Genomic DNA, 19,095 nt, shown 5'->3' on the forward strand with positions numbered 1-19,095 from the left:
TCCAATAACCTACACATTATTGATGTCAGGCTTCACCGGTCTATAATTCCCTGGTTTTCCTTACAGCTTTTCTTAAATAGTGGCACTATGTTAGACACGATCCAGTCTTCTGACACCTCACCTGTGGTTATCAATGATAAAAATATCTCAGCAAGGAGCCCAACAATCACTTCTCTATCTTCCCACAAAGTCCGAGGATATACCTGATCAGGTCCCTTTATGAAGTCTAAGACATCTAGCACCTCTTCCTCTGTAACAGGGGCCAGTTTTCAAGATATGATTATTTATTTCTCCAAGTTCTCTTGCTTCCATATCCTTCTCTAAAGTAAATACTGACACAAATTAATCATTTTGTACCTCACCCATCTCCTGCAGTTCCACACATAGAAGGCCTTATTGATCTTTAAAGGGTAGCTAATAGATAACGTGGAGGGAAAAGAAACTTAATGTGACTCCTTTAAAATTATTAAAATCATTAAAAAATTGCAATTTAATAGCAGATTACTGAGAATAAAGTGGAGCTGCATGGATGTATAGTATTAATTGACTGATTTATTGTCATCACATGTACCAAGGTACAATGAAAATTGTTGTTTTGTTCGCTATGCAGACAGATTGTACCATATAGAGTACGTCATGGTAGTAGAACATAATGCAGAATACAGTGTTACAGTTGGAGAGAAAGTGCAGAGAGAGACAGATCAGAATTAGCACTTGAGAAGTCCTTTCAAAGTCTGATAACAGCTGAGAGGAAGCTGTTCTGGGATCAGTTTGTACCTTTATTCAAACTATAATCTGCCTGATGGAAGAGGGAGGAAAAGAGTATAACTGAGTGGGGCGTGGGGGGGTCTTTGATTATGTTGGTTATTTTTGAGAGGCAGCAGAAAATTTAAATGGAGTCAGTGGATGGAAGACTGGTTTGCCATGAACGGAGGCTTTGTTGACCAATTCTGTAGTTTCTTGCTGTCCTGGGAAAAGCAGTTGCCATACCACACTATGATATATTCTGATAGGTTGCTTTCTGTCGTGCATTTATAAAAATTAGTAAGAGTCCTTGTGAACATGTGAAATTTCTTTAGCCCCCTGAGGAAGTAAAGGCGTTGTTGTGCTTTCTTGACCTTTGAGCTTGGAGACTAATTGCAAAGGATTAAGACAATTTGATAATGTCTATTCATAACGAACGATAAGGACAGAGGAGTCGAAACGTTAACTGTTTTCTCACCACAAACACTGGTGATGGTTGTGGCTCACAGGGTTCCTCCTCCTCCTACTCCTCCCCTGATCATCCATTGTCGGTGAGTAAAGGATAATGTGAAATCGAAAATCACTTGGTACTTCACAACAGCGGCTAAAACAACGGATCATCCGGCAAATCAGACTGAGCCTGCCAGGAGCCGGAGTCTTCATCAATTTAGCAGCTTTAGCAAGAGATCGATCATCATCAGCGCTCAATCTGCTTGTCACGGACTCGGGGATGTCAGCATTTTATAGCATTTGCAATTGTCGAAAAACACCACGTGAATCGTAGCGCAACCCGTATTTCCCGAGATCTGGGGATGTCACATCTCGGGGCTTGCACTTTCTTCCTGAAGTGAACGAGCTGCGGTCAGCGTGTGCTGTTTAAGTTTTTGACCAATGTTACTGAATGTTCGTGTGAGGAAGGCTTTGCGGCTGATGGTCAAACCTCAGAGCTCAGACTGAGTTATTTTCCTCGTATGGAAAAGGTCAGCTTTACATTAGTTTCTGACGAATCAAACATCGAAACTGACATTTTAATTGGCAAGACTGATGAACTTCATGCGATTTGATGCAATGATGCACAGAGCGGCTGGAGCACAACTTCTGGGAAATGTTGACGCTAACAAGATCTTTCTGATTCTGATGTATCTCGACTCCGTCATCACAGTAAGCAAACTGTTTAACTTTGTTTCTCACGGATTTAGATGAATGAATTTTCGTGAATTGAAGTCAATACAGGAGAAAAGGTCAGGTTATTGTTGTTTTTTTTAAAATGCCAAGACTATTTTGCACCTTTTCACAGTTAAAATGTTGGGCCGAGCATAAGGGTTGAGTTCCTGATCAACTTATTCACTTGACGATTTGGAACAAAGACCACCAATCCGATGTCAATAACTAGACTGTTCAATTCACTGGCCAGTGACCCGGAAAAGCGTTAGATTGGCTTAAGTATGGTAAAACGTGTTATCGAGAGAATACCCTACAATTAAACACTACTAAAAACTCTGAGGGCTGCGTAAGGCCGTGAACACCTTGCGATCGTGCGATGCTTTTCAGTATTAAACTGATGTATTCTAATTTTTGCTCTTCTATGTACATCGTTCATAACGAATCCACTACACGCAGTTAATTCAATGTATTCTGATACTGCATATTTATTGGCTAAGACACAGTTTGTGTCAAAATTCAAAACAAGAAGATGCCTTGTCATTTGCCTGGTTACAGATTTCAGACTTTATAAAACAAAAGGCTGTGAACCAGCGACTCATTCACAATTCTCACTGGTTGAATATAATAGAAAGTATGTGGAGAAATAAGAATCTCGCAAAGTGAACGTTTAAAACAAAATCAAAAGGCGAACGTATCATTTTCTGTTGCACGAGACGTGACGAAGCTTGATTGAGAAGGGTTTGGATAACATACCAGGTTATTTTTACGTTTCTACAGGTGAGAACCAACCCACCAGAATGCGAAATTCCCAATATCCTCAGAAAACAAGAAGAAAAATGTTTTGAGAAGCTGACAAATGATAAAAGCATTTTTGAGAAGCAAAAGTTTCAAGCAGGTAAGAAAACATGGAATGGAGCATATAACATACATATTGAAAATTAGATGAAACACTTTATCAATGTTGTGATTTGCAATATATTGTCTTCCTGGAATCTTATTTATTTTTCAAAATCACACTATTCATCTTCCAGATATATCCAGAACATAGGATTCTAGTACTGTAACTGCTTTCAGGAAAACAAAGGCCATCAATTTTGGATCTGAAAAGTGGCCAGTCTATGTCAGATTGCCCAAGAATTGTAAAGCCTCAAAAATTTGAGCAGTAGGAAAAGCCAGCTGTTTCATGCTGCTGCCATGCACTAGCAATATGAGTTGCATTTGCCACGAACAGATTACTTCTAAAACAACATTCTGCTTAGCACATTGTTGAGCAATGCAGTATATGAATCTCAAAGCCCAGCAGTTAAGTGCCAATCATCATTAACTGGTGCATTTTCCATTGTAATACCTCAACCTATCCAAGACCACTTGCCAACTAATCAGCATTCTCCTTTCATGCAGTCTAAATATTATTTTCCTCAAGCTGATAGTTTTGTAAATTGCCCTGATAATTGCAAATGAAAACATTCAACAAAATTTGTCTTTTCCAGCAAGAAGTATTAGACATATAAATCAATGCAAGTCCCTCGCTCTGGCCACCATATAACTGTTTCTTCACCACAATGTCCGTGCATGCTCCATGGTTGCCATCCGGTTTCATCTGTCATCCACTCTTGTCAGCAGCTGGAAACCACCAACCTCCCCATGTCATCATGCCAATCCTCAAAACAACTCACACACCACTTCAGCTCTTCAACACTTTGAAGCTAAGTAAAAATCCTGCCTGTATCTCCAGGTCCCTATCTGTGAAGCAGGATGCAAGCTTTGTTTTCTAGGTCCTGTCCTCAGATATAATAGTCAAGCACCACAGCATAAGGGACAGTTCCTGACTTGTAGTGCAAATGAAGTGGTATGTAATTGTTCCATGGGCTAGAGTGATATGAACGTGGGGGAAGATCCAGGAAGTGGTAGGTACTTCCATCCCTCCTGCTGCACAATTGCACACGAATGGAATCAAATAGCTGGGTTACATAATTACATAAAAGTGTGGAATATTGCATGAGTAAAAGTGAGCCATTGCATTACCAGAGCCATGAATCTGACTCAACAGAGCACTGCAACTGAAAAAGGGAAATTCAGCCGAGTGGATCTGCCATTGACGTTTGTGGGATATTGCTGGCACATTGTGTGGATGTTGTTACTTTTTGACAACAAAGCTCTGATTGGGCTTCAAAAATAGCTCTTGCCAAAATTGATTGCAACTTCTGGAGCACATGTTTAAAGGGGAGACAGTTGCATCCTGGACTAGTAACCCAAACTAATTGTCTGGATTCAAATCTCTTGTGGGCAATTTTAAGGAGAAATTTTAATCCAAAGATTAGATTAGATTAGATTAGATTAGATTACTTACAGTGTGGAAACAGGCCCTTCGGCCCAACAAGTCCACACCGCCCCGCCGAAGCGCAACCCACCCATACCCCTACATCTACCCCTTACCTAACACTACGGGCAATTTAGCATGGCCAATTTACCTAACCTGCACATCTTTGGACTGTGGGAGGAAACCGGAGCACCCGGAGGAAACCCACGCAGACACGGGGAGAACGTGCAAACTCCACACAGTCAGTCACCTGAGGCGGGAATTGAACCCAGGTCTCTGGCGCTGTGAGGCAGCAGTGCTAACCACTGTGCCACCGTGCCGCCCCTAAAGAGTAAAGTCTGAAACAAAAACAAACATTGCTGGAAAAGCTCAGCAGGTTTGGCAGCATCTGTGGAGAAAAATCAGATTAATGTTTTATGTCCAGTGACCCTGCTGCCAGACATGCTGAGATTTTCTAGCAATTTCTGTTTTAGTTTCTGATTTCCAGCCTCTGCAGTTCTTTCAGTTTGTTATGTAAAATCTGAAATTAGAGTCATAGAATCATAGAATCCCAACAGTGTAGAAAAGACCCTTCAGCCTAACAAGTCCACACCGACCTTCTGAAGAATTGAAAGCTAGTTTCTTTAGTGGTGACCATGAAATTATCAATTTCCGTACAAATCCAACTGGCTCACTATTATACTTCAGGGAAGGAAACTTGCCATTCTTACCTGACCTAAGATTCCAGCCCAGAGTAATGTGGTTGATTTCTGTGTCCTGAAATGGCCTAGCAAGATGCTCATTTCAAGGGCAATTATTGATGTGCACTAAATGATGGGGCAGCATGGTGGCTCAGTGGTTAACACTGCTGCCTCACAGTGCCAGGGGCCGGATTCAATTCCTGCCTCAGGCAACTGTCTATGTGGAGTTTGCACATTCTCCCTGTGTCTGTGTGGGTTTTCTCCCACGGTCCAAAGATATGCAGGTTAGGTGAATTGGCCATACTAAATTGTCTGTAGTGTTAGGTGCATTAGTCAGGGGTAAACGTAGGGGAATGATTCTGGGTGGGTTGCTCTTCAGAGGGTCGGTGTGGACTTGGGGCCTGTTTCTACACTGTATGGAATCTAATCTAAATGCTGGCCTTCCCTCGACACCCACACCTCATGAATGAATAAAGAAAAAAAAACATTTTTAAATGCAAAGTGTTTTTAAATCTTTCAAATGTTAACCCTTGTAACCTAGAACAGGGGTTCTCAGAGTGGTGTTAGGCACAAAATAAAAGTCTTGTGACATGAACTCCAAGACAGTAATGGCCACCATGGAGCTCTGACCAAGTCACAATAGATGCACTTTTACCCAAACAGGCACTCTGTACCTCGGTCATCCCTCCACCAAGTCTCAAAAGTCTCTATCTTGTGCCCACAGGTCTCCCTCCCTCCATTCTCACAAGGTTGCTACTCCCATCACCGAGCTGTAGCCCACCCCTACACTACCTGGTTCTCACAGATCTCATTAAGGGTCGTGAAATATTCAATGCTTACATTTTTTTTGGAAAGGAGTTGGGAAGCATAGATCTAAAGACATATTCTTTTGTTTTTAATACATCAGTGTAAGCTTTCAAAAAGTATTCACCCAAGCGATCCACAATTAAAACCAATTTATACAAGTCAAAGTATTGCATATGTGTACCTTGAACATTTGGACGGTACACCCTTGCAATAATATTCTCTAAGAAAAATACATGTTATGCTTTTTATTCTTATTATAATAACCTCAGAAATCTATTGCATTTCAAATAATACATGTCCTCTATTCAAGCTTCAACTTCTTTCCAAAATTCCAACATGTCTATGAGGAATTATTATACAAATGATAAAAAGAAACATTGGTCTTAATATGAATTTAATTGAGAAAAACCACAAGAAAAGAAATGGAACAACTACTATGTTCAGTTTTGCAAAAATTTAGTTGTAAATGGTTCACAGCTATATGAAAAGATTGACTATCTAAAGATACTCACCATGTGAAATGCATTTCCTATTGCAGATTTACTATGATAATAACTGTAAACTATACAGTTGTGCATTGCATTGGTAATCTGAAGTATAATCTCACAAGTTGTTAATAAATTCAACATGCACAAGAAGACACTAACATGAAAGCAAGCATCTTTGTATCAGGAAAGCAAAATAATGTTGGCAGTCTTTATTTGGCTGCTTCCTTTTATCTCTTGACTAAGATACATTATAATTTATATGAAATGTGCAGCTCTCTAGAGCACCCTCCAAGCCATCAATGGAGGAAAAATATGGAGAGGAATGGGAGACGCATTCTACCAAAACACTAAACTAAGCGTGTACAGGCACTGCTGCACAGCAATAATTAAAGACACGCAAAAGTCACAATCATAAAATGTTTATTTCAAACAACTTTATAAACCTGTGCAAGTATGAACAGACATCATGACAAGTTGCTGTTGCCATCTAGTGGTTTCTGAATATTTTCTTATTTAAAAGAAAAACCTGAATAAGCATTGACAGCAGAAAACACATAAAGAAAACAGTTAAACTGATTGATTATAACAGGTAAACCATAAAGTTTACCAAGTATACAGTCATAACTGGTGTGTATTTAACATGGATAAATAACATTGTACGCCAATATACACTGTTACAACCAAATGTGTAACTCAGTTGTTGCTCTCATAAAACAGTAATTTTCACTTACAACAATTTTGTATTGTTTACAAAGAAGATGTATGGTGCGAGGAGAAGTAGTTATATCCTAAGTTCATGAATAAGGCTGCTTTCATTAAATATAAAAATTGCACAAGTTAATTTTATGAACTTGTCCAATTAACATAAGACACAACATTAACCTTGTTGCTTTCATGCATTCAGTTAGCTTTATTTTTAAATAATTTGCTGCTTTCTAAAACAAAATGCATACTTATTGTTTTACTGTGTGTTTGTTAAAATTCTCTCGTGTGAAATATGTTGTCAACCATATATTCGAGATTTTATATTCGTCAATGCATTCAGCTCAATTTTGAATATTATACAATAACTTTTGAATCAAAGGATTGAGCTAAAAACAGCAGAGAGCTGCATCAAATTTGAGCTCGTGATTTTTTTCTAAGTGTCCTTCAGAAGAGATTATGTGACTAGACAGTGCGATTGTCAGATTGTCACTGGAGCAAGGCAGACTGGAGTTGCATGCCAGGATCCTGTTGCATCCCAGATACAGCAGACTCATCAGGAATTGTTCAGGAAATTGAAGATTCTAAAAGGCATTTTCTCTGCATTAGGAAACCTCTGCAAAAAAAAAACCCTAAATATCAGTGAATCTGGACAGTTTTGCTTCCATTAAGCTCATAGTTACCCAGGCAAAAAAAAAGGTATGCAGCAAAAGTTAGACAATTCAAAACCAAGCCTAATTCCTAGGTAACTATCAAGCTGATTCTCCAACTTACCACACAGCCCCCAATTACAATTCTCCTGACCTCTTATATCCGTCAAACCCTGATAGCCAATTCCCTACCAGATCCTCCCAAGACCTGACACTATAACTCCCCCACCCACTGAACCATTGACCCTGACACTTCCTACTGCTGCTGTTGGCATTGATATCGCACCTGACACCACCGCTGGCCCCAACATCCCTATCTCTGCCACAATCAGTTCACAATCACCCTGTTACCCATTCCATTGTCAGCCCCAATGTACCCAGTCATGACCCTCTACCTCAACCCCATCAATTAATCTTAGTCACTTCATCACTTACTTGGTGCTGTATCCACCTGGCATGCTCATCCACTTGTCACTCTACCTAACTGGCATCCATACCCTTTAACCAAGTGTTACACTAACCCTACACTTACATTATCTATGTACCCTTTTACAGCGGTTGTGACAGTGTCTGGCTGTTCTTCTGGTCATTTAAACCTCAGAACATGGCAGTAAAGAGCAGTAGGCATTGTGTGTATGGACTTCAGCAAAGCATTCGATGGTTCTGCATGGTAGACTGATTAGTAATGTTAGATCACATGGGATCCGGGGGAGTTAGCAAATTAGAAACACAATTGGCTTGAAGGTAGAAGTCAGAGCATGGTGGTAGAGAGTTTCTTTTTGGATTGGAGACATATGTCCAGCATTATGCCAGAAGGTTTGGTGCTGGGTCCACTGATTTTCAACATTTAAATAAATGGTTTGGATCTGAATATAGAAAGTGTGGTTAATAGGTTTGCACATGACACCAGAATAGATGGTGCAGTAGACAGTGAAAAAGATTATCTCAGAGTACAACAGGACCTGGATCAGATGGTTTAATGGGCTGAGAAGTGGCAGATGGAGTTTAATTTAGATAAATGTGAAGTGTTGCATTTTGGTAAAGCAATCAGGTTAAGACTTATACAATTAATGGTAGGCCCTGGGGAGTGTTGCTGTACCAAGACATCGGAGGGCGCTGGTGCATAGTTCCTTGAAAGTGCTGCTGCAGGTACACAGGGTGGTGAAGAAGGCATTTGGCACGCTTGCCTTCATTGGTCAGAGCATTGAGTGTAGGCATTGGGACATCATATGGTGACTGTACAGGACATTGGTGAGGCCACTTTTAGAAAACTGCATACGATTCTGGTCACCCTTCTATAGGAAGGATGTTGTTAAACTTGAGAGGTTGCAGAAAGGATCTACATCGAGGTTGCTGGCACTGGAGGGCTTGAGTTATAGGAAGAGGCTGAATAGGCTAGTGCATTTTCCTTGAAGCATCGGAGGTTGAGGGGTGACCTTATAGAGGTTTATAAAATCATGAGGGGCATGGATAGGGTAAACAGCCAAGGGTGTTTCCTTGGGTGAGTGAGACCAAAATTAAAGGGAATAGGTTTAATGTGAGAGAGGGAAGGTTTAGAAAGGACCTGAAGGGTAACGTTTTCACACAGAGGGTGGTGCGTGTATGAAACAAGCTTTAGAAGTGATAGAGACGGGTATAATTACAACATTTAAGAGGCATCTGGATGGCACATGAATAAGAAAGCTTGAGAGGGATAGTGGGCCAAAACCTGGCAAATGAGACTAGGTCAGATTGGGATCATTTGTTGGCATGGATAAGTTGGACCAAAGGGTCTGTGCTGTTTGACACTAAGACTCAACAACTGCTGCAAAATGTGACATGCTTTTTTACTTGCCCTGACTATTCTGCACAACAAAGAAATATGCTGATTTCACCCATGCTCCACATGTATGAACGAGCCAGGATTGAATTCCCAGCTGGAAATGAGGAGCACAGTAGTAAAATTTTTAAAAATGACCAGCGTGCCAATTCAACTGTAATTGCCACAAAGCAAAAGTGAGGACTGTAGGTGCTGGAAACCAGAGTTTAGATCAGAGTGGTGCTGGAAAAGCACAGCAGGTCAGGCAGCATCCGAGGAGGAAAATCGATGTTTCGGGCAAAAGCCCTTCATCAGGAATAAGGCAGAAAGCCTCTAGGGTGGAGAGATAAATGGGGTGGGGGTGGGGCTGGGGAGAAGGTAGTAAAGAGTACAATAGGTGAACCACCCCCATTCACCTATTATACCCTTTGCTACCTTCTCCCTAGCCCCACCTCCCATTTATCTCTCCACCCTGGAGGCTTCCTGCCTCTATTCCTGATGAAGGGCTTTTGCCCGAAACGTCGATTTTCCTGCTCCTCGGATGCTGCCTGAACTGCTGTGCTTTTCCAGCACCACTGTGATCTAAAAACTATAATTGCCACTGCTTGGATCATCTGGGCCACAGTGCACTAATCATTTATTGGATAAGCAAGACAGCAAAAGTTTGTTGGACTTACGCCTCTAAGCCATTGTAACACCAGCAATTTTGTTTAAATCCAGTTCTGTTGATCTACATACACTGCACCTCATTGATAATAACAGATCATGAATTAGGACTTATCCACAAATAGGACTTACACATTGACACATCTACAAAAATTGACAGAAACCTTAGGCATACATTTATTTGTGAACATGATGGTATGATTTCTGAATGTTGGCATGCATGCCAAGTTTTATTTGTTGGGGTTATTGTACAGCAAAATATTATAATTTCTTATTTGAACAAGGCACTTAACAAATTTCAGTTTTCCAGGCTTTACAACTAGATTAGATTACATTACTGTGTGGAAACAGGCCCTTCAGCCCAACAAGTCCACACCGACACGCAACCCACCCATTTCCCTACATTTACCCCTTTACCTAACACTATGGGCAATTTAGCGTGGCCAATTCACCTGACCTGCACATCTTTGGACTGTGGGATGAAACCGGAGCACCCGGAGGAAACCCACGCAGACACGGGGAGAATGTGCAAACTCCACACAGTCAGTCACCTGAGGCGGGAAATGAACCCGGGTCTCTGGCGCTGTGAGGCAGCAGTGCTAACCACTGTGCCACCGTGCCGCCCACTCACGGTATTGTAGTCCTTTATAAATGGATACACTGAGCTTTTCATATTTCTGTTCTTAATATTTGGATTCTTAAATCTGTTCCTGACAATTTTGCATGGCAACGCTTTGGTTTTGGATGTAAAGTGGAAGATGACCTTGATAATACACATATATCCACCAACTATCCTAGGAATGACCCCATGTCACATACGAAGGAGAAAAACATTCAGTTCATCAACATAAAATTAGTGTGAGACCTCAGGAACAGTACATTGTCAGTGAATGTAAAATATCTAAGCATCTATCATATATCTTCAACTTACAGCAATCCATCGTGCCACCACAAGTTGAAGAACTAGTGAAATTGCACAGCTGACTGTTAAGGCAAAATGGAATCCAGTTGGACCCATAACTGCAGGCAACAATGAACAATTTCAATATAGGGGTTGAAAGGAAATTCCAAGGCTCATACCTTAATCTAAACTCTTTTGGAGCACAGAATTGATAATGTTTAATCAGAGGTCGCAACATCTCCACAACATTCCCAATCCAGTTTCTCACTCCAAACATACACCCACAAATCTGTCAGCAGTAGTCACCAGAAAATGATTGGCAACAGGGTGATATGGAGACAATGCTTGGCTGGTTGCCCTCAACTAGACTGGAGACTGGGACTCTACAATTCACTTTAAATCTTGGGTTAAAGAACAAAGAATTCAAAAGAAAGACATATTTAATGATGTTGATTTAGGGATAAAGTTTAGTCAGAATACCAGGGATCACTCTCCTGCTCATTCCAGAGTACTGCCATGGAATATTTTAAATTCTCCCAAGCAGGCAGGTGAGGTCTTAGTTTAACACCTCCTTCGAAAGAAGACACCTTTGCGCAGTACTCCCTCAGTACAGTGTGTCACCTTAATATTTATGCTCAGGTTCTGGAATGGCAATTGAAGGTGGAACTTTGTGACTCAAGCTATCAATCATGCCACAGCTGGTACTGAAGATGGTGAAGTGGTAATGTCACTGGACTAGTAATCCAGAAACCCAAGTTAATTCTCTGAGGGGAAAAGATTCAAATTCAATTAGTAAATCAGGAATCTAAAGCTCCATGCTTATGACTATAAAGCCATTGTTATTTAAAAATCCATCTGGTTTGGGGAAGGAAATCTACTGTCCTATCTGATCTGGTCTACAAATAACTCTAGATCCACAGCAATGTGATTGACTTTTAACTTCTAAAATGACCTAGCCAACAATTAAGGTAGAGCAAATAATGTTGGCCTTACCAGCGACATGAATGTTGTTTTTTAAAAAAAAATTGAAGTGGTCTGAGCATCTTGTCCTCCTGTGACACTTCACAAAATAAATTATTACAAAAATAATGGTCCTTCGAATGATGTTCCAAAAGGGACCAAAGAGCTGTGGAATGGCACCTTCACCTGGACTTAACATTTCTTTGGAGATAGTTTGGTTTTTCTCTGCCTGATCCAGATCATTAAGAACAATTTGAACACCTTTATTACCATACTGGCTGAGGTCAGAGAAGATGGCACAGTACTAAGATTGAACCTGAGATTTGTGCGACTCAGTTGGTTCAGGCAGTGAATGGCTTTGTAGAGCCATTTATCACTCAGAAATTCTATTCACAGGACTTTACACATAAGTCGAACTTGGCAGTCCCTTTATCAGCTTTATGATTGGCAGTTTTCTGATTCATACCACATTAGCACCATTGCTCTGTCACTTCTTACGAATGCATGAAGCTATCATGAATTGCACCTTTAGATTTGGATGCCAGTTTCATTGAAGGACAGAGAAAATGTCATTGAAATTGAACAACATGATAGTTTTGAATTTTTTTTTAAATCCACACATTGAACCCATTAAAATGCTGTGGAGAAAAGCTCTAGAGATAACAAAAATTTAGTCAGACGTAATGAATGTAGACTCTGTTACCACTTTGGCTGTCTCGCCCCACCACTGAAGAAGTCTCCTAAACAGACTGGCTATGGTCGAATCTGTCAAGAATGTGACTCCACATCCTCAAAAGAAGATGATGAAGACCTTGAGGAAGATGAAGCAGGTGAAGAAGAAAATGTTGCGGAAGAAAATGAATTCACCCCAGTGAATGAATAGTACAAAAGTAATATCTCCACATCATATAGGGATAGAAGTGGTAAATGTGTCATGTTGAAACCTACCTTTGTGTTTTGCCTGCTTTGTTCTTTAATATAGTTTTCATCAATCATCATTGTGTTAATCCTGAACCTATTAAAAAAACCTCAAAAGTGTTAAGAAAAAAATGCTGTGGACATTTTTACCAGTATCTTCTTGTATGTCCCTGCCTCCACTGGAATTTTACAAATGATGGGGCAGCCTTTGGACAATCCTTATGACCAACTGTCCTTGTGCCAATTGGCCAATTAATGGTCACCTAAGTCTCACTTGCCACCTCTGTGGCTGTTTGACACATAGACAACAGATGCCAGTGATAGATCAGAAACCTAGTAGAAAACACGACCTGAGCCTTAGCTGGTAAATGGGGTGGGGAGAGAGGTTGTCTCCTTTACAGGCATTTGGTGAGGAGTTACAAGCAGTAAACACACCAACATTTTCCTCTCTCTCCACCCCCAATACTCCTCACTGGGGATCTGACAGCCTAGCTTGGCAAGACCCCCGAATTTATTTTACAACTGACTCCAGTGAAAAATGTTTCTGGAGAATGAATGCAATCCCATCAGTGCCCATTTTTATAGGTAGTGTTGCCAGGATCCATCTGACTATCCTGTAGCTCTTGCAGAAGAGATTTCCTCTTTAGTGAGCTGGAGGTCAAAGCTCAAAATAATTAATCATCCAACAGTCAATTAACTGCTGTAAGGCTCAGGGACTGGAAAAAACAGAAATCATTCCCACTTATAAATCTGCCCATAGGTCCTACACCCTGAATGTAAGGTGTAGCCCACAGAATTGCCCAGGATACCAGTAGTACTCACCAGCGCCACCCCCCTCCCCCTCACCACCACCACCTCCCCCCCCCCACCTTTGAGCAGATTCTGCCTGCAACCTGCCTGATGCTGTTCTTCATAAACACGTTTTTATCTATGTTGATTATACTAACAACTGAAAACAATAGCTTTGAAAACATAATAGAGTCTTTGAGTGCAGACAGGAATTACATTATTGATTGCAGTTTTACAACTGGCAACATTAGTTTCTATTCATTTGTGAACCACTGAACCATGCAGATTAAACAATAAAATTATTACTTAAAAACTCAGTATAAATTAGCTGTGGCAATGGTGTAAAAAACATCAGTCCCGTTAGCTTTTGCACATCAACACAGTCAACTTCACTTTATAAATACATTTTTTTATTATTACTTATTTTTTTATTAATATTATTTTGCAAAGCATGGAAATGCTTGGATACGTTACACAAAGAATACAGAAAAAATAACTTGGGGATACAGAAATTTGAACCTTGCTAAAAAGTGATTTGAACATGAAGTTTTCACCCTATAAAGCAGAAAACTTCAACTTCACATTTCTTTTTAGAAATAGTACAAAATATGTCCACAGTACAATTGAATTATTACTTAAACACCTCTTAATAAAGTTTTCAGCTAAAGCAGTTTAAATATGCTTCATGAACATTTATTTTCCAAGTCCCTGTTTTATTGCAATCCAGTACAATCCAGTAGGAATTTTACTTATTTCCAGGAATGGTTTCAAAGAGAAGGTTAAAAAGAAATTAGGTAACCAAGTGAACAACACAACAGCGTAGGAATAAATTATTTATTAACTCTGGAAATGACAGAAAAAAATGCGTGCAGCATTAAAAAAGAGATCATGTATGACTTTTCTATTTGTCAATAAAATGTCCTTCCATGGAAAGCCTCAATGCCTCAATGGCCAAGAGCAACAAAATATCTTACTTCTATTTAAAGATGTCTGTTCAACTAATTTACCTACCTTCACTCAACAAGTATTCACTTTCATTATTCACAGGGATAAAACCTTTACTCAAAACAAGCAAATAATGAAATAGATTCCTTTATTAAGCTAAGGATTTATCAAAGTGAAAGCTGCATCAAATAGGGAAATGAAAATCTTATCTCTCAGATGTGCGTCAACCCACATCTATCTGCTTATTTTGAAGTGTAGTGACAGTGTTTTTTTGTGGTTTGGTCAAGTTTTTCTTACCCCCAAATGTCTGCTGATTGAGTTTATGGTATTTTATGCAAGAACTGTCATTGACATCTTGATGTTTATGTGCATTATCTCTTTATGTGATGTTAAAGTTGTTCCGTTTTAGATCTTGCTACCCATATGAGGAGGTCATGATATAATGGTATTGTCAGTGAACCACTAACCCATAGACCCAAATAATGTATTGGGGATCCAGGTTTAAATGCCACCTCGGTAGATGAGAGAATTTAAATTCAATGAAACAAAAATGCTCAGGTGTTATCCTAATTATTCTCCATCTTCCCTCAGGTTTTTGTCCTTATTTTTATTTCCATTCCATACATTTCCTCCTAAAATCTCAGACTTTGCAGAATTAGTATTTGTGATGCCTTGACCAATCTTCTTTATCTGACATAGTGAGATTCAACCTCAAATCTTCACAACATTACCTTGAGTTTCAAGATTACTAATCCAATGACATTATTATTATGTCACTACCTCCCTCAGATTCTGCTTGATTGAGGATTTGGTGGCTTCACCTTCCTTGATGAAATCTGAGTCCACTCGAACAATTTCATTTGATGGTATCCTTGAAAGCGTGCCTGCTGTTGCTTGGTATTCACCCACATGTATTCAGTGGTTGAAAAAAACCTTATGAGTTGTAATCTGAACTATTGTATCTTGGGTGGTATCTTGACAGTCTCTTTCTTGTTCAGAACAGGGACCAATGGTTTATAGTTTGTGTTGGTCTTGAATCGCAATCCCATTACATACTTGCAAAAGCTTTTATGCATGCACATGACTGCAAAACCTTCACCCTCTATCATGATGCAATGCTGATCCAAATGTGTAAATGATCTAGAAGGCGGCATGGTGGCACAGTGGTTAGCACTGCTGCCTCACAGCGCCAGAGACCCGGGTTCAATTCCTGCCTCAGGCGACTGACTGTGTGGAGTTTGCACATTCTCCCCGTGTCTGCGTGGGTTTCCTCCGGGTGCTCCGGTTTCCTCCCACTATCCAAAGATGTGCAGGTCAGGTGAATTGGCCATCCTAAATTGTCCGTAGTGTAGCTAAGGGGTAGGGGTATGGGTGGGTTGCGCTTCGGCGGGGCAGTGTGGACTTGTTGGGCCGAAGGGCCTGTTTCCACACTGTAAGTAATCTAAAGTAATCTAATCTAAAAAGGACAGTAGACTAGTCTTCACTTGTCATCTCTGATTGATTGATTGATTGATTGATTGTCACATACTGAAGTACATGAAAAGCTTTGTTTACAAGCAGTACAGGCAGATCATAGTAAACAAAGATGTATAGATCAGAAAGACTTAGACAGAGGCGTATAGGTTATGTTGCTTAGGGCGTGCTCTAAACGATATCAACATGAGAAAATCAGCATTACTTGAGGCGAGAGTGTCCATTCATCAGTCTAATAATGTCTAGGAAGAAGCTGTTCCTGAACCTGCTGGTGCATGTGTTCAGGTTTCTGTGTCTTCTGCCTGACGGAAGAGGTTGCAGAAGATCATTACTGGGGTGCAATGGGTCTTTGGTGACGTTGTTATCGTTTCCGTGGCAGTGAGCCTTATAAATGGAGTCCATGGATGGGAGGTTGGATTTATGATGGTTTGGGCTGTGCACATCACCCTTTGTAGTTTCTTACAGCCCTGAGCAGAATAGTTGCCATACCAGGTCATTATGCACCCAGACAGTATGCTTTCAATGGTGCATCTGTAGAAGTTGGTGAGGGTCCTTATGTACTTACCAAATTTCTTGAGGCACCTGAGAAAGAAAAGATGTTGTTATGTCTTCTTGACTGTCGCATCTATGTGGGATGTACAGGACAGGCTGTTGATTATCATCACTCTGAGGAACTTGATGCTCTCCACCCTCTCAACTTCAGTTTTATTAATGTAGATGGGGGGAATGTTCTCCTCTCCTTCTGAAGTCAATGATCAGTTCGTCAGTTTTGAGAGAGAGATTGTTCTCACTGTACCATGTTACCAAGCCCTCTAACTCCCTTCTGTATTTTGACTCATCATTGTTAGATATCTGTTGTACTACAGTGGTGTTGTCAGTGAATTTGTAGATGGCATTCATTCAGAATTTGGCAACACATCAATGAGTGTACAGGGAGTATAATAGGGGCTGAGAATGCATCCTCAGGGTGCAGTTACCTATCTTCACTAATTGCAGTCTGTGGGTCAGAAAGCTAAGGATCCAGTTGCAGAGGGTGGAGATCCAACCAAGATGGTGGAGTTTTGTGATCAGTCTGGACTGAATATAGTGTTGAAGACAGAGCTGTAGTCAATGAGTCGAAGTCTGACGTAAGTGTCCTTGTTGTCCAGATATTCTGGGGTGAACCTGTTATGTTGGTAGGCAAATTGTAGGGGATTGTGGCAGGTTGGGAGACTCAAGTTAACGTGGGCCACCACCAGCCTCTCGAAACACTTCATGAGTTTTGAGGTCAGAGCTACTGGGCGGTATTCATTAAGGCACATTGCATGTGCTTTCTTATGAATGGGGATGCTGATGGTCTTCTGGAAGCAGGTGGGGACTGTGGCTTGTAGGAGGGACAGGTTGAAGATGTTGATGAATGCCTCCACCAGTTGGTCTGCGCCACATTCCAAATAGTCTTAATAGACCGAAAGCTCACGTTTTCAAATAAACCTGTTGGAATAAAACCTGGTGTTGTCTCATTACAAATACTATTGCTCTGAGCCCTTTAGACAATGTATCTTTCACTATTATATTTTGTAAATGTAGATTGGGCTGCTATGAATTATTTAGGGTTTAGGAGTTTCTTCACCTTTTCAAAAGCATTTTACTGGCCCAAGTTCCATCACTATAGCTGATCCAGTCACAACAGGTGTCTCAAGCACTCATTGGCCTCTGACAATTTTGGTAAAAGCCTGTCCACTTGATCCATCATACCAAGAAATCTTTGAATTTTTCCAACATTCCCAAGTGATGGAAAATGTCTTATAGGACATAGAACAGTACAGCACACGAACAGGCCATTCGGTCCACCATGCCTGTGCTGACATGATGCCATTCTAAACTAATCCTCTGTGACTGCAGAGGTTCCATATCCCTCTATTCCCTGTTTGTTCATGCTTCTTAAACATTGCTATCATCTCTGACTCTACCATCCCTCTGGTCAGTGCATTCAGGCACCGGCCTGCCTCTGTGTACAAAACTTGCCTTGCACATCTCCTTTAAATTTTCCTTATCTCACTTTAAACCTTTGTCCCCTAGTATTTAACATTTCCACCCTGGGAAAAGACTCTGACTATCTACCCTAGCCATGCCTCTCATACATTCATCAGGTTGCCCCTCAGTCTCCAACATAAAAGCAAAATAACTCAGATATTGGAAATCTGAAACAAAGCCAGAGAATGCTGGAGAAACTCAAGTCTGGTAGCATCTGCTGAGAGAAAAGCAGAGTTAATCTTTCAAATCTGGTATCATTTCTTCTGAAGGACTATTAGACCAGACATAAAACATTAACTCATCAGTCCCTGATGTAGGGTCACTCTATAGATGCTACCAGACCTGCCGAGTTTCTCCAGCAATTTCTGCTTTGGTTTCAGATTTACAGCATCCATAGTCCTTGATTCTATTTTTCTTTTAAACCTGCCTTTCTACTTAGTAGAGAACATACCTGATTCAGAATGACATTGAAAGATTCAAGGATTTCTCATTCTTTATACTTGAGAACTTTTACCTTATACTTTTGTATTGAACTTGCCCTTAACTTTTAATCAATCTCCTCCAGGATCTTGTAATTTAATAGAGATGTTTGCAATGTAATTTATTTTAGTCATGCTGAAATTACGGGATCCTGTATCAAATTTAATGTCTTTGGAATATCCATCCATTTCTAGTTTAACACTCCAATACTTGTTTTTCGTTTAAATGATTCTCCCAAAGAGAGTTTCAGTTTGTTCCTATGGTTCTTCAACTTCTTGTATGTGGCATTGCTGAAAGAACTTCTCCCTTTGTCTCCAGGTTGTGGAATAATAGGCTGCTTTAAAATGACCTATGTTTTCCACAGTTGTAGCACTATGTGCCCCTGTTGGACATTCATAACATTTGTGTTGCTTGCTTTTCCCACACCGGAGATGTTTTGAAATATGCCTGACCTATTTTTCCCCATTTTGTTGGGCTAAGGGTTTTCTGCACTTTTTCCTTTATGGCCAACAATCTGAAATGCCTCACTTGATTTTTTTCCATTGTGCAGTACTATCACTCAAACAAAAATACTTGTTTCTAGCTCATAATTTGAAT

At 40.3% G+C, this 19,095-nt stretch overlaps 1 protein-coding gene across 1 annotated transcript in view; it reads left to right on the plus strand.

Annotated features, from left to right (window-relative positions):
• The first annotated feature begins 1,628 nt into the window (after positions 1 to 1,628).
• LOC140482320 (secretin receptor-like) overlaps positions 1,629 to 19,095 on the plus strand; it is a 64,218-nt gene continuing 46,751 nt past the window's right edge. The window contains exons 1-2 of the mRNA XM_072579602.1: positions 1,629 to 1,905; positions 2,686 to 2,803. Of these exons, the coding sequence (XP_072435703.1) occupies positions 1,789 to 1,905; positions 2,686 to 2,803 (235 nt within the window). The 5' untranslated portion in view covers positions 1,629 to 1,788. The remainder of the gene's footprint in view (positions 1,906 to 2,685; positions 2,804 to 19,095) is intronic.

Source organism: Chiloscyllium punctatum, chromosome 10, assembly GCF_047496795.1.
Source record: "Chiloscyllium punctatum isolate Juve2018m chromosome 10, sChiPun1.3, whole genome shotgun sequence".
In the NCBI taxonomy this organism is placed as follows: Eukaryota; Metazoa; Chordata; class Chondrichthyes; order Orectolobiformes; family Hemiscylliidae; genus Chiloscyllium; species Chiloscyllium punctatum.